The sequence below is a fragment of the Rhea pennata genome, chromosome 29 (genome assembly GCF_028389875.1).
Source record: "Rhea pennata isolate bPtePen1 chromosome 29, bPtePen1.pri, whole genome shotgun sequence".
Classification (NCBI taxonomy): domain Eukaryota; kingdom Metazoa; phylum Chordata; class Aves; order Rheiformes; family Rheidae; genus Rhea; species Rhea pennata.
The window spans coordinates 5,193,476-5,211,340 of NC_084691.1; the positions used below are offsets into that span (position 1 = coordinate 5,193,476).

Sequence of the window (17,865 nt, forward strand, 5' to 3'; positions counted from 1 at the left end):
TTTATGCCAGGACAGAGCTGGTGGCACTTCTGCTGTTTTGCTGGTGGGTGGCTAGTCCTGGGGACTGAGAGACAGGACAGTTTCCTCCCCACCTGCAGGACACCTTGGTTCTTTTTCCTGCCCCTTTTCCCTGCCAAGTGGCTGCAAACTTGGCCCATGCCTTCTGCTCTAGTTCTCTCAGTTCAGCCACGCGACCGGCTGAATGCTGTGGTTTGGGCTGGACTCAGCCTCCCTCTATGGTTCTGTTCTCCTCCCTAGTTACCTGTACTGGACAGACTGGGGCGACCACTCCCTGATTGGGAAAATTGGCATGGATGGCACCAACCGCAGCGTCATTGTGGACACCAAGATTACATGGCCCAATGGCCTCACCCTTGACTACATCAACAGCCGAATCTATTGGGCTGATGCACGGGAGGACTACATTGAGTTTGCTAGCCTGGATGGCTCCAACAGGCACACGGGTGAGAGGGCCAGCAGTCCCAGTCCCCTTCTGCACCTCCATGGGAGTGCGATTTTTGGTGTGAGTGTGGGGCTGGGAGCCAGGACTCCTAGGTTCTGTCCTCGGCCCTGGCGGCAGCTGCCTCTGGAGCTCCCCTCTGCAGGACATTTGCTTCTGGCTGAGCTGGCCCTGGAGGGAAGCTACCCTATGTGTAGCTGAGGGCGAGCTGGGAGGAATGGGCTGGGGCAGCCTCTCAGTGGGCCACCTGCTCCCCTTTGCAGTCCTGAGCCAGGACATCCCGCACATCTTCGCGCTCACCCTCTTTGAGGATTTCATATACTGGACTGACTGGGAGACTAAGTCCATCAACCGAGCTCACAAGACAACAGGTGCCAACAAGACACTGCTGATCAGCACACTGCACCGTCCAATGGACATCCACATTTACCACTCCTACCGCCAGCCTGATGGTGAGCTGCCAGCCTGGGGCTGGACACAAGGGTCTCTGGTGGCCCTGGCCCTGGGGAGGAGCCCTGGGCAGGAAGGCAGGAGAGCAGGGGCTGAACACAGTGTCTGGGGCTGGGTAATGCCAGTTTGGGTGGGGAACAGATGGGTGATGTCCATGGTGGGATGGGAGGTGCAGTCAAAGGTTCATGCACTATTCAGAGGGTATTTTCTCCCTGGTCTGACTTGCAATTCTCTCGCTGCTGCCTCCCCAGTTCCCAACCATCCCTGCAAGACCAACAATGCAGGCTGCAGTAACCTCTGCCTCCTATCGCCGGGCGGGGGACACAAGTGTGCTTGTCCCACCAACTTCTACTTGGGCAGCGATGGCAAAACCTGTGTCTCCAACTGCACAGCCAGCCAGGTACCAGCCTTACCTGCCCGGCTGCAATGCAGCAGCAGGGCTGCCTGCATCCTCCTGCATGCGCAGACATCCTCCCTGCGAGCACACATCACCAGATGGACCTGCACTGGAGCACCTGTCCCTCCTGCCAGGCTCCCATAATGCTGCAGCAGCTGTGCAGCTGCCACAGCTTCCCTGGCATGTGCGTGCTTGCACACACCCTGGATGTTGATAGGCACATGCCTTCTCCTGACATGGGCAACATCTCCCTCCTGTGGCCCTTAGCAGCACGTACAGACTGCGGTGGGTTGGGGCTGCCCCATCTCCCACAGGGAGCCACAGTTGCCCCAGTTCTGGAGTCCCACTCCATTTGCAGCTTTCCTCCTTCCCCAAAACTCCAGAGGCTGTGTAGGGTCAGGTCTGGGTCAGGTGTGAGGGCACGGTTTATGTCCCCACCTGGGCATCCTGTTCCAGGCTGCCCTCACAAGCTGTCTCTCTGTCCCAGTTTGTCTGCAAGAACGACAAGTGCATCCCTTTCTGGTGGAAATGCGATACCGAGGACGACTGTGGGGACCGTTCAGATGAGCCCGAGGACTGCCGTGAGTGCAGGGCAGGGCACAGAAGGGATCACCTGACCAATGCTGCCTTGTCCTACCAGCCAAGCCCCATTTTGGTGCCTTCAGAAGGAGCGCAACACTGCAGCTGTGATAAGGGGAGAGCTCTCGGCACTGCCCGCAGCTAGTGTGGCTCTGCTTGGGGAGCAGGTCCCAAAAAGCCCTACTGCTGCATTGGCGTAGGCAAGCATTACTCTTTACATGTCCTACCTCCTCAGAACAGATGACAAGGAGGGTTGCCCTGGCCTGGCGCTGGCGGCATTACCCCATTAGTGAGGCTGAGCAGCACAGCGGAATACCATGCTTCCCTGTGTAGGAGATTGCCCCATGGAAGACAGCAGCCTCCTGCTGCTCTCTTGTAGAAGAGCTGTCCTCTGTCACCTAGTGCTTTGTGTGGTGTTTGCACAATCCTTGCTGAGGACCTCAAAGAGGGAAAGTGGGAGGTTAAGGTTTGCCCTGAAAATGTCACTCTGAGCAGATATTTCATCCTGTCTTGCTCTCCCCATAGCCGAATTCAAATGCCGGCCAGGACAGTTCCAATGCTCAACTGGGATCTGCACCAACCCAGCCTTCATCTGTGATGGGGACAATGATTGCCAGGACAACTCAGATGAGGCCAACTGTGGTAGGTTCTGCACCTCCCCCCTGCGACCCTTGGACCCTGGTGGGGCTGCAGCATCTGAGGAGTGAGGTAGAGATGCTCTGTGTCTCAGCTTCTGACTATGTTGCCTCCCTTCCCAGATATCCATGTGTGTCTGCCCAGCCAGTTCAAATGCACAAACACCAACCGCTGCATCCCAGGCATCTTCCGCTGCAACGGTCAGGATAACTGTGGTGATGGCGAGGACGAGAAAGACTGCCGTAAGTGGGGAGCTGCTGGGTGTATGAGGTGTGAATCGTGCCGAGGGATGAGGCACGATTAGGGGTGAGGAGTTCAGTGCTGCATCAGATTTGTGTCTTTGCATTTAGCCTTCTCTTTCAGGCTGGCCTGTTCCCTGCTTTCTGGGTGATCCTGTCCCTAGGCAAGGGACTCTGTTATCATCGTTGCACCTTAAAGTATCTCTCCACCTTCACCCTGTTTCCCCTGCAGACACTGCTGTTTCCCATTTCGTAGTGGAAACCGAATGCTTAAATCCCTCTGTGACCAGTTCACATATTTGCTATGGGTTTGCACTATCCTGAACCATCTGTTCACAGCTGAGGGATATTGTTGCTGCTTCTTCCCCATCTGCCTGCAGCTGTTCTGGCCAGTGGAGCAGACAGGAGAGAGTCTGCTGCGGCTGTCATAGGGCTCCCCTCCCTTCCCCTTGTGGAAACGAGTCAGCAGGCCTGGCCAGAGACTTTCTTGTGATGCCTATCTTCAGTGGGATGATTTCGTGAGGTAGCTGTTGGCAGAACCTGTCTGCGCTCACTGCCTGTCCTGACTATTTCTCCTTCTTCAGCGGAGGTGACTTGTGCCCCCAACCAGTTCCAGTGTGCAATCACTAAGCGTTGCATCCCCCGCGTCTGGGTGTGCGACAGGGACAACGACTGCGTGGATGGCTCAGATGAACCTGCCAACTGCAGTAAGAAGCCTATGCATGGAGAGTGACAGGGTCTGGTTGCACTGATGCCTACAGCTGCCCTGCAGCTCGTCAGCTGTGTGCATCCTTCCCTGTGGGATCCTGGCAGATTTGCACATGGTGCAGGCAGGGGGTGGCACTGGCTCTGCCTGGGTCTATCCCATTGCGATGCTTCTGCTGCCTCCCCTCCTGGAGGGAGGCACAAACAGTTGGGGTCTTACTCAGCTGTGCAGACAGGGATGCTGCACTCGGCTCCAGTTGCTGGGAAAAGCTATCTGTGAGCCCTGGAGGGCAAGGAACTTTTCTGGCCAGTGTGAACTCCGCCCCTCCACTCCCCATGCCGGTGATATCTTGTTTCTCTCCTGCAGCGCAAATGACATGTGGCGTGGATGAGTTCCGGTGCAAGGACTCGGGCCGGTGCATCCCAGCGCGCTGGAAATGCGACGGGGAGGATGACTGTGGGGATGGGTCTGACGAGCCGAAGGAGGAATGCGGTGAGCCAAGCTGGGGGCCAGGGAAGATGAGCCACGAAGACATCTTGGGTCCCCTCTTCCCTGACAGCCAGGCTGCTGCTGCTGTCTGTCCCAACAGGGACAGGTGCTCTGGCACACAAGCTGGGGTGGAAGGAGGCTTCAGCGAGGCAGGAGCCGGGGAGCAGCGCAGCTTGCCCCTCGGCTCACCTTGTGCAGGTGGCACTGATGCTGTCGTGTTCCCCCTCCTTGCAGACGAGCGCACCTGTGAGCCCTACCAGTTTCGCTGCAAGAACAACCGCTGTGTGCCGGGGCGCTGGCAGTGTGACTATGACAACGACTGCGGGGACAACTCAGACGAGGAGAGCTGCAGTAAGTGCTGCCTTTGCTGGCTGGAAGGAGGAGGTGTGGAGGAGAGCGGAGAGCGGAGCATTGCAAATCTGCTGCGGCACTCTGCCAGCTCCGTGGCCCCACTGGTGTGGAGCAGGGTGCCCTGGGCTGCTCTGGGGGCTGCATAGCATTCTCCGCTTGGACAGAGCTAGGGTGGTGGCTCTAACCCTAACCCTAGCTGGTCCCTCAGCAAAGGGTCTTAAGTTCCCCAGCTCCTGGCAGTTTGAAGGAAGGTTTGGAAGTGGTGACAGGTAACAGGGAGGCAGCTAATCCCAGCACCTTCCTGGGCAGGCTGTGTGCAGAGCGGTTCAGCCCATTGTGCGGTTGCACTCACCTGCTAAGCTCGCAGGTGCTGCTCCCGAGGCAGCTTGTGTGGGCTTGGCCGGCAGCGTGATGGAACAGACCTCATTCTGGAACTGATTTTCTTTAGACCATCACCATGTGGTTTGGCTCCAGCTTGGTAGGCAGCATTGCCTGAAAAAGTTTGCCTCTGTGAGTGCACTGGCTTTGGGAGGGGAGTTGTAGCCTGTCTGGAACAAGCTGAACCTAAGTCACAAACCTGGACCTGGACAGCTGGTTTGGAAAGTGGTGGCAGGCAGTCAGGTTGCTGCCCCTTAACGAGTTGCTGCTTGTTAGCAGGGCTGTGCCAGCACTTGTCCTGCTGCACCGCAAGAGGCGGTGGTGGTGCCCATGGCCGGGGGGCTCTCATGGCTCTGCTGGTGGACAGGGACTCACTCTGGTTGCTCTACAGGGGCACAAACCACCTACGGAGCATCACTGGGCTCTTGATCCCAGCTCCTGGGGGCTGGGTGAGGCTCGGCTCCTTCCTCCCACCCCTAACTGCCCCCCACCTGCCTCTGTCTCCCTCTAGAGCGTAAATTCTTTTCTTTTCTGTTGATTTCACGTTGTGTTTTTGAGTTTGTGCCATTTCACTTCATCTTATGTTTTTCTCCATTTTCACACTGTCGTTATGGGGCGCACAGAGGTAGGTTTCTGCCAAAATCTTTTGATTCCATGTACAATTCTTTAAAATAAGTGAATACAATAAACTAGAGGTGAGGGCAGAGGGGTCGGGACTGGATCAGCCCTGATGGATTTGCACCAGTGTCCTCCTGTGCTGGGTCCGTGTCAGGAAGGCTCCAGCACTGCTGCCCTTGCATGGCTCATGCTGAGCTCCAGAATCTGCCCCATCCGCCCCTCTCTGCTCTGGCCGTGGCCCTCGCCCACGCTGCTGTCCCATCTCTGCCACGCCAGCGGGCTGGGCTGCCTGGCCCGCGCCTCTGGGAAAACGGGGCATGGACGAGCGGGAGGGCGGGGGAGCAATGACAAGGGAGCAGACAGGGGCAGCAGGGATGTGGGACTAATGCTGCCTTAGGGGGATGACACAGGAGGTAGTGGCCAGGATCAAGCCTTCCTGGCCATACTGTCCCCCCATAACCCCCATCTCCCTGAATGGAGCTGGAAGCCCTGCAGTGGGGAGGGAAGGGAGCTGGGAGGCAGAATAGCCATGCCCTCTCTGGCAGCTCCCCCAGTCCTGCTTGCACCCCAGCCTGTCCCCCATGCCACTGGGTGCCTGAATGTCTGTGTTGGCCTGTGTCCCTCCAAACTCTTAGCCAGAGAGTCCCTGATTGTCCCCGGTGGCGCCGCATGCTCACAGGCTCGCCCCTCTGCTCTGTGTTCCCCAGCACCCAGGCCCTGCTCAGAAAGCGAGTTCTCCTGTGCCAATGGCCGCTGCATCGCAGGCCGGTGGAAGTGTGATGGGGACCATGACTGCGCAGATGGCTCTGATGAGGTATGGTGCTCTCAGCCACATCCTCAGCCCTTGCCCTGCCTGGCACCATGGAGGGCCTGAGAGCCCATTCCAGGCTGCATTCCCACTGACCTGCCTCATCACCTGCCTCCCTCTGCAGAAGGACTGCACACCCCGTTGTGAGTTTGACCAGTTCCAGTGCAAGAACGGGCACTGCATTCCCATGCGCTGGCGCTGCGATGCTGATGCTGACTGCATGGATGGCACTGATGAGGAGAACTGCGGCACTGGGGGTAATGCCAATGTGTCACGGCTCCCTTTTGCCCTCTGTGCTGATTGCCTTCCCTGTCTGTGTTCTAATGTCTCTGGTGCTGCTACTGGGAGGGCTGCAGGGTCTGTCACAGGGCTGCATGTCTGCCTGTGCATCTGTTGCCGCCCACCGGTGGGACTATAGGAGCAGCGGGGACAGCTGACATGCAGTGCACCGACATGCCAAGCCCCAGGTTACTGGGGGAAGCTCTGCTCTGTGTCTGTGTCAGCACTGCTCCCCCAGCCCCCTGTGTGTGCACACATGAGCACACGAGCCGTTCCGAGCCCCGCAACTGTGCGTGCCATAGGGGCTGCAGTCCTGTGGGTGCTGCTGCGCCCCTGCGATCTGTGCTCACTGATGGGCTGTGTCCCCCTGTCACCTGCAGTCCGCACCTGCCCGTTGGATGAGTTCCAGTGCAACAACACACTGTGCAAGCCACTGGCCTGGAAGTGCGACGGGGAGGATGACTGCGGGGACAACTCGGACGAGAACCCTGAGGAGTGCTGTGAGTGCCGCTGTGCTGCCCCTGCCCCCTGTGCAGGGCTCTGCCTGCACCCGCCAGCCAGCACCCGGCCTGGGGCACCCGCTGGCTGGCCACAGGTGCTTGCCCTCTGTCCCCGGTCCCGTGAGGGGCGGTGGGGACCCCGCAGCACTGCCAGGAGCCTGCAGGCCAGGATGTGCAGGGGCGGCCCATGGAGAGGGCAGAGTTTCTGCGATGCTGGGCTGGGGCTGGGGCTTGGAGCAGCAAGAGCCGGTGGGGAGACGCAGGGTGCTGGCGTCTCACTTACCAGGGAAGGGGAGGGCTGATGCCCCCCCCCCCAGTGGAGCTGAGTTGGTGGCTGGGTGATACTCCCTGCTTTTGTCTCTGGAGCCCGTTTTTGCTCATGGGACGGGTCTCTCCGGAGAGCAGGCAGGGCCAACAGCGGTTCTAGATAAGCGCGACAGCCTGGCTCTGGCGTCTCCTTTCACCGTTACCGTTTGTTTCTGTTTGCCGGTGCAGTGAAATTCCAGTGTCCCCCCAACAGACCGTTCCGCTGCAAGAACGACCGGGTGTGTCTGTGGATTGGTCGACAGTGCGACGGCATCGACAACTGTGGCGACAACACCGACGAGAAGGACTGCGGTGAGTGGGGGTCCACTGGCCGCACAATGCCAACAGGCGACAGCAGCTTGCGGCTGTCCCCGGGCTGCTGTTGGTGAAGCCCTGGGTTGAGTGCCAGCATTTGGGCCTCAGTTTGCTCAACTCTTCCCATCCAAAACCTGGGGGACCAGCTCAGGCATCCTGGTTCCCAGCCCTGTTGGGTCCCTGCTATGTCTTTTATGTACCATTCTCTGCCTGCTGCTCTCGTGGGGCGGGATACCTGGGCTGGGGCTGGCTCCCCTTCTGCCCCAGCTCGTGCCCACTGCCCTGTCCCTCCACAGAGTCCCCCACAGCCAAGCCCAGGAGCTGCAGCCAGGACAAGAATGAATTCCTGTGCGAGAACAGGAAGTGCATCAGTGCCAGCCTCCGCTGCAACTTCTTTGATGACTGCGGGGATGGCTCGGATGAAGAGTCCTGCTCCCACGGTGAGTGGGGAGCTGGTGAGGGCCCGTGCTTGGGGTGTGCAGCAGGGAAACAGGGAAGGTGCAGGCACTGATATGATGTCCCGCCGCAGATCACAAGTCCTATGACTGCATGACCAACACCACCATGTGTGGGGACGAGGCCCAGTGCATCCAGTCACGGTCCACCATGTACTGCACCTGCCGCAGAGGCTTCCAGAAGGTGCCAGACAAGAATTCCTGCCAAGGTACTCCCTGCCTCTGCTGTGGAGGACGTAGGGTTGAGCCGCCAGATTTATGGTTGGTTTTCACCCGTAAGGTGTATCTTCACAAATGAAGAGTATGTGGGGAGTCAGAACTGATGTCCTTGTGGCAGAAATGCAATGGAGATTTCTCATGCTGAGTGGGGGGAGAGTGGGAAAGGGGGGAGCGAGGGGATCGCTGAGCCCTGCTTAGCACAAACCGGCTCCCAGGAGCCAGGACAGACTGGGTTGCATTTGGAGGCACCTGCCTGATCTCCCTGGTAACTCCTGTCCTCTGCCCAGATGTCAATGAGTGCCTGCGATTTGGGACCTGCTCCCAGCTCTGCAACAATACCAAGGGCTCCCACGTGTGCAGCTGTGCCAAGAACTTCATGAAGACAGACAACATGTGCAAGGCAGAAGGTCAGAAGGGATTGCATGCTGTGCATGGGGGTGCACCAATCTTGAGTGCATCCACGCCTCCCCACAGGATCCAGCTGCTTTTTCCTCCTTGCCACCTCTTCGCCCTACAGTGCTCCTTGCCTGTTGCATGGATGCCAGGGCATCCTGCCCTTTGGGATGCTAAGCCTGGCACTGTCAAGGGAAGGCACCACGTCCTGCCTTGTGCCCTGCCAGTGTGTCCTGCCCTGGCAGAACAGGCCGAGGGGGGTGCCAAGCTCCTGGTGACCCAGTGAGGCTCCTTGCCCAGCCCTTGCTAACGGCTCCTCCTTTGCAGGCTCAGAGCATCAGATCCTGTACATTGCTGATGACAACAAGATCCGGAGCATGTACCCCTTCAACCCCAACTCAGCCTATGAGCCAGCCTTCCAGGGTGATGAGAATGTGCGCATTGATGCCATGGACATCTATGTCAAGGGCAACAAGATCTACTGGACCAACTGGCACACTGGCAGGATCTCGTACCGCGAGCTGCCTGCCTCCTCCGCTGCCTCCACTGCCTCCAACCGCAACCGGCGCCAGATCGACGGTGGTGTAACCCACCTCAATGTGAGCTCTACTCAGGGCCACAGTGGGAGTCACCCAGGCCGCCTGTGGAGGCTTCTCCTCCTTGACCTCCCCCTCTTTTCTGCTCTTTCCAGATCTCAGGGCTGAAGATGCCTCGGGGTATTGCTATCGACTGGGTTGCTGGGAATATCTACTGGACAGACTCTGGGCGGGATGTCATTGAGGTGGCGCAGATGAAAGGCGAGAATCGCAAGACGCTGATCTCAGGCATGATCGATGAACCCCACGCCATCGTAGTTGATCCGCTTAGGGGGTGAGAGACTCAAGGGCTTGCTCCCTTGTCCTGTACCCTGCCCTCACCCAACTCTTCTTACCACAAGCCCTTCCATGGTGGCACATCTCTGAGCCCCAGTGTCACTGTTTCTTTGCCAATGTGAGCTGTGCGTGGTTGGAGTTGGCTGGCCTGTTGCATTTCCCTTCAGCAGTAACTGTAGAATGGTGTTGGGAGAATAAACGAGGGCCTTCCCTCTGAGGGGGCACTGGACTACTCTGCTCTCCCCTGCCAGCAATGACCTGCTGCATCCTTTGCAGGACTATGTACTGGTCAGACTGGGGCAATCACCCCAAGATCGAGACGGCCGCTATGGACGGGACACTGCGGGAGACCCTGGTGCAAGACAACATCCAGTGGCCAACAGGTGAGTAAAGGCTAGGAGGAGCATGAGGGGTGGAGGTGGGCGATGGGAAAGACGTGCAACCAGGCTGGGGCCAGAAGGCTTGACTAGGGAGCCAGAACTCCTGGTCTCCTCTGAGCTCCACAAAAAGAGTGAGTGTATGGCAACAGGGGGGCAGTGCAGGTGCTCCTCTACTGGCCCTGGGGACAGGAAGGACTACAAGCAGGCTGTGGTCCCCCTACTTCACTGCTGCATCTGCACCTGCATCCTCAGGGCTGGCTGTGGACTACCACAACGAGAGGCTTTACTGGGCTGATGCCAAGCTCTCCGTCATCGGCAGCATCCGGCTCAATGGCACTGACCCTGTAGTGGCCATCGACAACAAGAAGGGTGAGCAGGACCCCTGAGACCCACCAGCACAGCAAGGAGGAAACAGAGCTGCCTGAGGGGTGACATCTCTGGGATGTGATCCTCCCATACCCCCAGTTTCCCCATAGGCTCCTTGGGGCCCCCATGACCTGGGTTGTGCCATGTGTGCCCGGCACCTTGGGGGCACGGCAGACCCCCAGCGCTGGGCTGTAGATGTCCAGCAGACAGCAGCAAGGACCGCTCTTCCTCATTAAATGCTCTGCAGCAGGAGTAGAGCCTACTGGCACTGCTGTAGGCCCAGTCTCAGCACAGGCAGAAGCCTCATATGGGTGGAGACCCTTGTCAGCCCTGTCCTGCACAAGGAACAGCCAGCCATGCCATTTGCTCCTGGGTTATCTCTGACCACGTGTTCTCCGTTTGCTGCTCCAGGGCTGAGCCATCCGTTCAGCATCGACATTTTTGAGGACTACATCTATGGTGTCACCTACATCAACAATCGTATCTTCAAGATCCAAAAGTTCGGGCACAAGTCCGTCACCAACCTGACATCTGGCCTCAATCATGCCACTGATGTGGTGCTCTACCACCAGTACAAGCAGCCAGAGGGTGCGTGCCGGGCCTGGGCACTGGCTGATCCCAGTATGGCTTGGGGATGCCAGGGGCCTTGTCTCCAAGCTGGGGGAGAATGAGGGTTCTGAGGGGCCTCATCTCTGAGGCAGGGTAGGATGGGGTGCCAGAGAGGCAAGGGGAGCTCTGGCAGAGCTTTGGAGTAAGAAGAGGCTCAGCCATGCGTTTCCCTGCCACAGTGGGAGGGCATCCTTGGGGGGGCCAGAAGTGCTGGAGCAGGATGGAATGATGGAGGGAAGCTGTCCAGGTATTAGGGAAAACTGCTGGCTGACAACATGGGGCTGTGGGTGCGTTGCGTTGGCTCACCCTGCCTCTTGCCCCACTCCCTTGCAGTGACCAACCCCTGCGATCGCAAGAAATGTGAGTGGCTGTGCCTGCTCAGCCCCAGCGGCCCCGTCTGCACCTGCCCTAATGGCAAGCGCCTGGACAACGGCACCTGCGTGGTCATTCCCTCACCCACCATCTCACCTGTCGGTAGGTGCTTCCTGGGGCCCGGTGCAGGGCAGCGTGGCCAGGAGTGGCGGCTCCACTCACCCAGCCCCTCTCCCTAGTGCCCACCACAGACACGTGTGACCTGGTCTGCCTCAACGGGGGCAGCTGCTTCCTGAACGCCCGCAAGCAGGCCAAGTGCCGCTGCCAGCCTCGCTACAACGGGGAGAAGTGCCAGATCGACCAGTGCTGGGATTACTGCCAGAACGGGGGCACATGTGCTGCTTCACCGTCTGGTGAGGCTGGGCGACAGAGTCGGGGTGACTGGGGCACAGCAGGGCCAGGCAGCAGGTTGACAGCTCTGTCGCTCCACCAGGCATGCCGACATGCCGCTGTCCCACTGGCTTCACGGGGCCCCGCTGCAACCAGCAAGTGTGCACTGACTACTGCCTGCACAACGGCAGCTGCACTGTCAACCAGGGCAACCAGCCCAACTGCCGCTGCCTGCCCACCTTCATCGGGGACCGCTGCCAGTACCGTAAGTGCTGCCACCTGCCTATCTGCACGTGCCCAGCGAGCAGTTCCTGGGCAGTGGGGCACCCAGGGCTTCCTGCACTCCTGGATAATCATGTTTCTTGTGCAAAGCAGGGGGAACTGCCTGCGCAGGGGCAGAGGCGCGACACTGTGGGTTCATGGCCACTGGCACATGTGGGGCCTGCCCCATACCCTGACGCCTGCTGTCCCTTTGCAGGGCAGTGCTTTGACTACTGCGAGAACGACGGCGTGTGCCAGATGACGGCCAGTGGCATCAAGCAGTGCCGCTGCCCACCGCAGTTTGAGGGCAGCCAGTGCCAGGACAACAAGTGCTCCCGCTGCCAGGAGGGCAAGTGCAACATCAACAAGCAGAGCGGAGAGGTCTCTTGCGTGTAGGTGCTGGGGGCAGCAGAGGGCTCTGGGAAGCAGGGCCAGGGGGCGCAGGGCAAGTGGGGTGCCCTGGGTGCCGGCTGATGCTCTCCACCCTGCAGCTGCCCAGACGGCAAGGTGGCCCCCAGCTGCCTGACCTGTGACAACTACTGCCTGCATGGCGGCACCTGCACCGTGGGCGACAAGACGCAGCTGCCTGAATGCCTGTAAGCAGGGCTGGGGCGGGCAGGCAGGCGACCTGCAGGGGCTGCCTGGCACGGGGGAAGGACCTTCTCCTTCCCCCTGGGTGGAGGGAGCCTGTGACTGCCGCCTGCCCCATGCCCCCTCTGCCCCACATGCAGCCCCTACCCCACAGCCACCCCTTCCCTATCCCCCTGCTAACCATGCGGCTCTCCCACTCTCTGGCAGGTGCCCGGTGGGGCTCACGGGGCCGCGCTGTGAGGACTTCATCGTCAGCGAGCAGCAGAGCAGCCGTGCGTAGCAGGGGGCTTCCCAGGGGCCACCGAGACGCACTCGGTGGAGCGGGGGGTGGCTTCTCATGTGGTTTTTTGGTTTGCCCAGCACCCGCACCGTGCAGGCCTGGCTCTGATGGTGGGGAGAGCTGGGGCTCTTCCTCCGGCGTGCTGCGTCTCTCACAATCAGACATGGCACGGGCAGTGGGGTGGGGGTGGGGGGAGCTGTGTGGCACCGTGCACCCACCGACAGGCACCTGCGCCTCTGGCCCCACAGGAGCAGCCTCCATCATCATCCCCATCCTGCTGCTGCTGATCCTGATTGCTGTGGTGGCCTTTGTCTGGTACAAATGGAGGATTAAGGGGTGAGTTGGGGCAAGGGGCTGGGAGGGGGCATAGCGCCAGAGGGAGAGCTATGCTGCCTGGCTGGTGCAGTGCAGGCAAGCCCTGGGCGGAGAGATGGGAATGTCCTTTGCCCCTCTCGGTGCCCCCCAGCACTCACCCCGTTCCCTTGCCCCCAGTGCCAAGGGCTTCCAGCACCAGCGGATGACCAACGGCGCCATGAACGTGGAGATTGGGAACCCCACCTACAAGATGTATGAGGGGGAGCCCGACGATGACGTGGGCGAGCTGCTGGATGCCGATTTCGCCCTGGACCCAGATAAGGTGGGCCATGTGTGTGGGGTGGGGCTGGCAGCGCTGGGAGCTGGTTGCTGGTGCTCGCCTGTGCAGGGTCCGGCACCCACAGGGGCAGAGGGTGCCTCCAGGGACGGCTGTGCTGGGGGAGACATGGTGTCTGTCCCTCATCCGATCTCCTCGCCCTCCTCTCTGCAGCCCACCAACTTCACCAACCCTGTCTACGCCACGCTGTACATGGGTGCCCACAACAGCCGCAACTCACTGGCTAGCACCGACGAGAAACGGGAGCTGCTGTCGCGGGGGGCGGATGACGAGCTGGCCGACCCCCTCGCATAGGGTGGGGATGGGACGGGATGGGCCCAGCAGGGGGGTCGGGGGGAGCCGAGAGCCACTGTATAAATGTACAAATGAAGGATTATTACTTTTCTATGTGAGCAGTATTATTACCTGTATATTCCCCGGTACTGGGCCCCAGCACCCCTCATTGCCAGATTCGGCTTTGGTTTATTTTAAATCTCTTTCTGTGGGCCCCCCCTCCTTTCCCCCATGGCGGCCATGGGCCAAGCTGGCGCCAGCGAATGGGGATGGCTTGGGAGTGCGGGTGAAGGCTGGATGGGCAGTGTGCTGCGGAGCTGTGTGATGGGGACGGCGAGGGCTGGGCACTGCACGCTCGATGGAGACAAGGGGATACTGCAAAAAGCAGGGCACAGGCAGCAAAGGGTCCAGGCAGGAGGGTGCAAAGCTCAGGGGCTACACCCTCCACTCCCCTCACCTCTGTGCTCTGTCTTCCCTCCCTGCCTCCCCTCCACATCCCTGCATTCCTCCATCCTCTCCCCATCTCTTCATCCTCTCCCTGTCCCTGCATCCCTGCTCATCCTGGCCCTTCTTCCCTTTTCCCCTCACTGCCTCCATCCCCCTCACTTTTTGCCCTCCTCCCACCCCTCCCGTGTGGCCTCTGTGCCCCCCTGCCACCTTTCTTGGCTCCCCTCTTCCCCCTTCACTTTGTGGCATTTTCACCTCCCCCTGCTGCTGGGGGGGCACCTGGTGAAGCCCCTGGCCTGGCCACTACGGCCCCGCGCTACGGCTTGCCTGCACCTCGCCCGCTCTCCAACATGCACATTTTTTTAACAGGAGAAAAAAGAAACACACTCAAAAAAACTCCAAAACAACAACAACAAAAAAAAAAACATGAAAATGACCTAGCTTTTATAGTAGAAATAAATAAACGCATGTGGGGGGAGGGCAGGGGGCAACCCTATCCTTTTATTGGGGGGAAATGTTTTAATAATTTTTGCTGGATTACTTTACAACTAAACAAAACAGATATTGTTATAAATAAAATTTTTAAAAACTGAAGAGCTGGCTGCTGGTTGGGGGGGGCAGAGGTGGGGGGCAGCAGGGGCTCCCAGGCTTTCACCTCAGTAATGCTGCTGGTGCTACCAGGCCCTGGGTCCCGCCAGCCACAGCAGTGACTGTGCTGGCCCCTGGCTCAGGACGCTGCTGCAGCTGGAGCCACGGGCTGCCGCATGGCACGTGGCCCGTGCTTGTGCAAACAAGCGCGTGAGTATGTGAACTAGTGGGCGTTCGTTAAACTCAGCTGGTGCTTGTGCGACCTGGCAGGTGCTTGTGCAAAGAGGTAAGTGCTCGTGCCTGGGTGGGTGCTCGTGTGCTCCTGTGAACCAGCGTGTTCACATAACCCAGCGGACGCTCAGGTGAGCCAGTACATGCCCGTGCGACCTGGCAGGCACACACAGCACAGCGGTGCCCATGCAAACAGAGCACGCATGCGACCAGGTGGGTGCAGGCACGGGCGCTGCCTCGCTGCCGGGCTGGCGTTGGGCCGGCTGGGCCCCGCAGCGCTGCGCCCTGGCTCCGTGCCCCGGCTCCGTGCCCCGCGCTCCGCGCCCCGGGTTCGGCGCTGGTGCCGGGCTCGGCCGGCGCACGCGGTCCCGGCAGCCGCCGCCAGGTGGCGGAACCGCCCTCGGGAACCGGGCGACGGGAGGGGGGCTGCACGCGCGGCATCGTGTGCGCCTTTCTGTGGGCAGCCCTGTGTGGGCACCTTTGTGTGCACACCCCTGTGGGCATCCTTGGGTGCAGCCTCCCGTGTGTGCATCCCCTATGGGCACCTCCATGTGCATCCTCCCATGCGCAGCCTCTCATGTGCAACCCCCTGAGCACCCCTGTATGCACCACCCTCTGCACTCCAAGCATGAAGCTTCTCTTGTGCCCCCCCATGTGTACTCATGCATATCCCTGTGTGCACCTCAACATGTGCTCACTTGTGTGCACCACCCTGTGTGTGCACCCCTCCCATGTGCCATCCCCACGTGAACCCTCTCATGTGCACCCGCTGTCCACACCCCCCATGTGCACCCCATCTGTGGGCACCCTTGTCTGTATGCCTCCCACATATGTGTCCCCCCCGCCATGCACTCCCTCATGTGCATGTACCCCATGTGTGCTCCTGGTTATGAACGCATGCCTTCATGCGTAGGGATACAGCTTCACAGCAGAGAGGGTTTGTACACAGACTCCTATCTTGCACACGCTTCAGTGAGGCCCGGGGTCATGAACTCACACATACACACGGCTGCGCAGCAAGGCCAGTTCAGACCCACACGCTGGCAGGGCAGCACAGCTGGGAGCAGCGCAGGGAGCAATGCTGGCAGCAGGGCATGGGAGAAGGGAAAGCACAAGCACCAGCCCTGCTCCTGCAGCAGCACCACAGACCCAGGCAGCTGCTCACCCTGCCTCTCCCCACACAGGCAGCATGCAGCTTGCAGTGTGCAGCACTGCCAGGGCCTGTGCCCTGCAGTGTCCCTGCATGGCAAGGGGGGTTAACACCAGAGAAAGTGTCAGGTCTTCGACAGCGCAGGCTGGGAGAGGGCCAGCCCAAGGGCCACTGGCAGCTGAGCTGCAGGTGAGCCTGTGCCGGGGCTGCAGCAGCCCTGTCTGGTGCAGCAGGTCAAGGCCAAGGCCCCCCGGGCCACATCCAAGGCTCACCCATGATCTGCAGTGGATGGGGGTGCCAGATATGCTTGCTGACCAATGAGTCCCTGAGGAGGTGACAGCGGGGATGGGGCGGTGCATGCCAGGGAGTCATTTGTCTGATGTCTGTTCTCTTTCCAGTGGATGCACAAACCCTTCTGCCCTGCCATCCCTCAGCCCTCCTCCTCCTTGCGTGGCCTCACTGCTCTTGAGGGCACACACAAGTGGCCCCTGAGCGCCTAGCCTCCCTCGCTGCATAATGGATGGAGCACAGCAGGTGCAAGCACCAAGCAGGGCCGCACAGTACCACTGCAGCCCCACACCTCTGCACTACTGGAGCCTGCAGCCAAGCAGCTTGGCCCACGTGGCCACCCGCGGAACACTGGGGCACCGGGGTGACATGATGCCCTCCAGCTCACGCCCGCTCTGGCACCCAGTGCCCCCAGTTCCCACGGATGCCTGCACTGGTGCCTTGGGAAAGTGCCAAGCCCCTCTGCTGGCGGGCTGCGGCGCAGCCCAACCCTCAGATCTATTTCAATACTGTCTCTTTGTTCACTTATCGGTTTCTTATATCTCCTCTAGAGTTCTTTTTTTTCTTTTTTTTCCTCTCTCCCTTTTTCTCTTTCCTTACATATCTTCTTCAAGCCTCATTTCTTTCCCCTTGCCTCTACCCGCCTGAATCTGGGGCTGCTGGTGGGGCAGGAGGGGAACCTAACCCACCCCACAGCCCTTGGGGTTGTCAGGGGCACCAGGGCTCCCACAGGGACCTGGCTGCAGTGGGTGGGGGGAGGCTCCTGGATGCCTGGGTCTTTTCTCCTGCATGGGAGGGAGCAGGCTGTGGGGTGCAAGAACCATTTCAGCAAGCACAAAGCTGAAGGGAAGCCTTCCTCCGTGGCTGGGCTCCCCAGCCATGGGGAGAACATGGGACGTGCATGGGCTGCTGTGGCCAAGGCGCCCCCCCCCCCCCAACTCTTCTCTGCCGGCTCCAAGCTGTCCTCTCCTGCTAGCATTCCCCTCCATTCCTCTCCCTTGCCCTTTCCATTGCTTCTCTCCCCATTGCTGCGCATGCATCCTGCTGCCATGCGCTTGTGCACTGCTGTCATGCCCCCCGCCGTCCCCATCCCCACTGGCACCTGCCCCAGCCCTGTGATCCCAGTCCCTGCCTGTGGCTCCCAGGGCGGGATGTGAAAATAATAACAGGAACAGGAACAGTAATAGTAATAATTGTAATTATAATAAAGTACTGGTGCTGGGGAGGGATCCCAGTGGCGCTGTGCAGTGGGGTGGGAAGACACCCAGCAAATGCCTCTGAGGGCACACGTGTGTGCATGTGTGTGCACACACATGTGTGCATCGGGGGTGTTTGTGCGCGCTGCAGTGCGTGAGTGGTGTGTCCACATGCTGAAAGCTGGGGGGAGGGGGAAGTATTGGGGCACTCATTCCCCTCCCTGGGTGCAGGAAGCCCCACAGAAATGAGTGGGACTGGGCCCCCCCAGGAGTGGGGCAGGACTGGGGCCCCCCTGGATGATGGGGTCTAGCTGGGCGCAGGATCCTGGGGGTGCTGCCCCCATGGTACCTCCCAGTGCTCCCCTCCTGGAGCCCCTCATTCCCTCCCCCAGTGCTCCCCT

At 59.9% G+C, this 17,865-nt stretch overlaps 1 protein-coding gene across 3 annotated transcripts in view; it reads left to right on the forward strand.

Annotated features, from left to right (window-relative positions):
• The window catches only part of LRP1 (LDL receptor related protein 1), a 98,394-nt gene extending 83,789 nt beyond the window's left edge, over window positions 1–14,605 (forward strand). For 2 of the 3 annotated variants that reach the window (XM_062597463.1, XM_062597464.1), the window contains exons 60-89: window positions 259–464; window positions 724–912; window positions 1,162–1,310; window positions 1,795–1,888; window positions 2,412–2,528; window positions 2,645–2,764; window positions 3,346–3,468; window positions 3,834–3,959; window positions 4,191–4,307; window positions 6,011–6,117; window positions 6,236–6,368; window positions 6,771–6,890; window positions 7,386–7,508; window positions 7,808–7,951; window positions 8,041–8,175; window positions 8,473–8,592; window positions 8,906–9,177; window positions 9,270–9,448; window positions 9,727–9,833; window positions 10,083–10,199; window positions 10,608–10,784; window positions 11,139–11,279; window positions 11,357–11,530; window positions 11,611–11,772; window positions 11,986–12,160; window positions 12,260–12,364; window positions 12,567–12,631; window positions 12,888–12,975; window positions 13,132–13,276; window positions 13,445–14,605. In XM_062597463.1, the coding sequence (XP_062453447.1) occupies window positions 259–464; window positions 724–912; window positions 1,162–1,310; window positions 1,795–1,888; window positions 2,412–2,528; window positions 2,645–2,764; window positions 3,346–3,468; window positions 3,834–3,959; window positions 4,191–4,307; window positions 6,011–6,117; window positions 6,236–6,368; window positions 6,771–6,890; window positions 7,386–7,508; window positions 7,808–7,951; window positions 8,041–8,175; window positions 8,473–8,592; window positions 8,906–9,177; window positions 9,270–9,448; window positions 9,727–9,833; window positions 10,083–10,199; window positions 10,608–10,784; window positions 11,139–11,279; window positions 11,357–11,530; window positions 11,611–11,772; window positions 11,986–12,160; window positions 12,260–12,364; window positions 12,567–12,631; window positions 12,888–12,975; window positions 13,132–13,276; window positions 13,445–13,585 (4,171 nt within the window). In that variant the 3' untranslated portion in view covers window positions 13,586–14,605. Of the gene's footprint in view, window positions 1–258; window positions 465–723; window positions 913–1,161; window positions 1,311–1,794; window positions 1,889–2,411; window positions 2,529–2,644; window positions 2,765–3,345; window positions 3,469–3,833; window positions 3,960–4,190; window positions 4,308–6,010; window positions 6,118–6,235; window positions 6,369–6,770; window positions 6,891–7,385; window positions 7,509–7,807; window positions 7,952–8,040; window positions 8,176–8,472; window positions 8,593–8,905; window positions 9,178–9,269; window positions 9,449–9,726; window positions 9,834–10,082; window positions 10,200–10,607; window positions 10,785–11,138; window positions 11,280–11,356; window positions 11,531–11,610; window positions 11,773–11,985; window positions 12,161–12,259; window positions 12,365–12,566; window positions 12,632–12,887; window positions 12,976–13,131; window positions 13,277–13,444 lie in introns of those variants that run through there. The other variant, XM_062597465.1, reaches the window with a different exon arrangement.
• The last annotated feature ends 3,260 nt before the right edge of the window (window positions 14,606–17,865 follow it).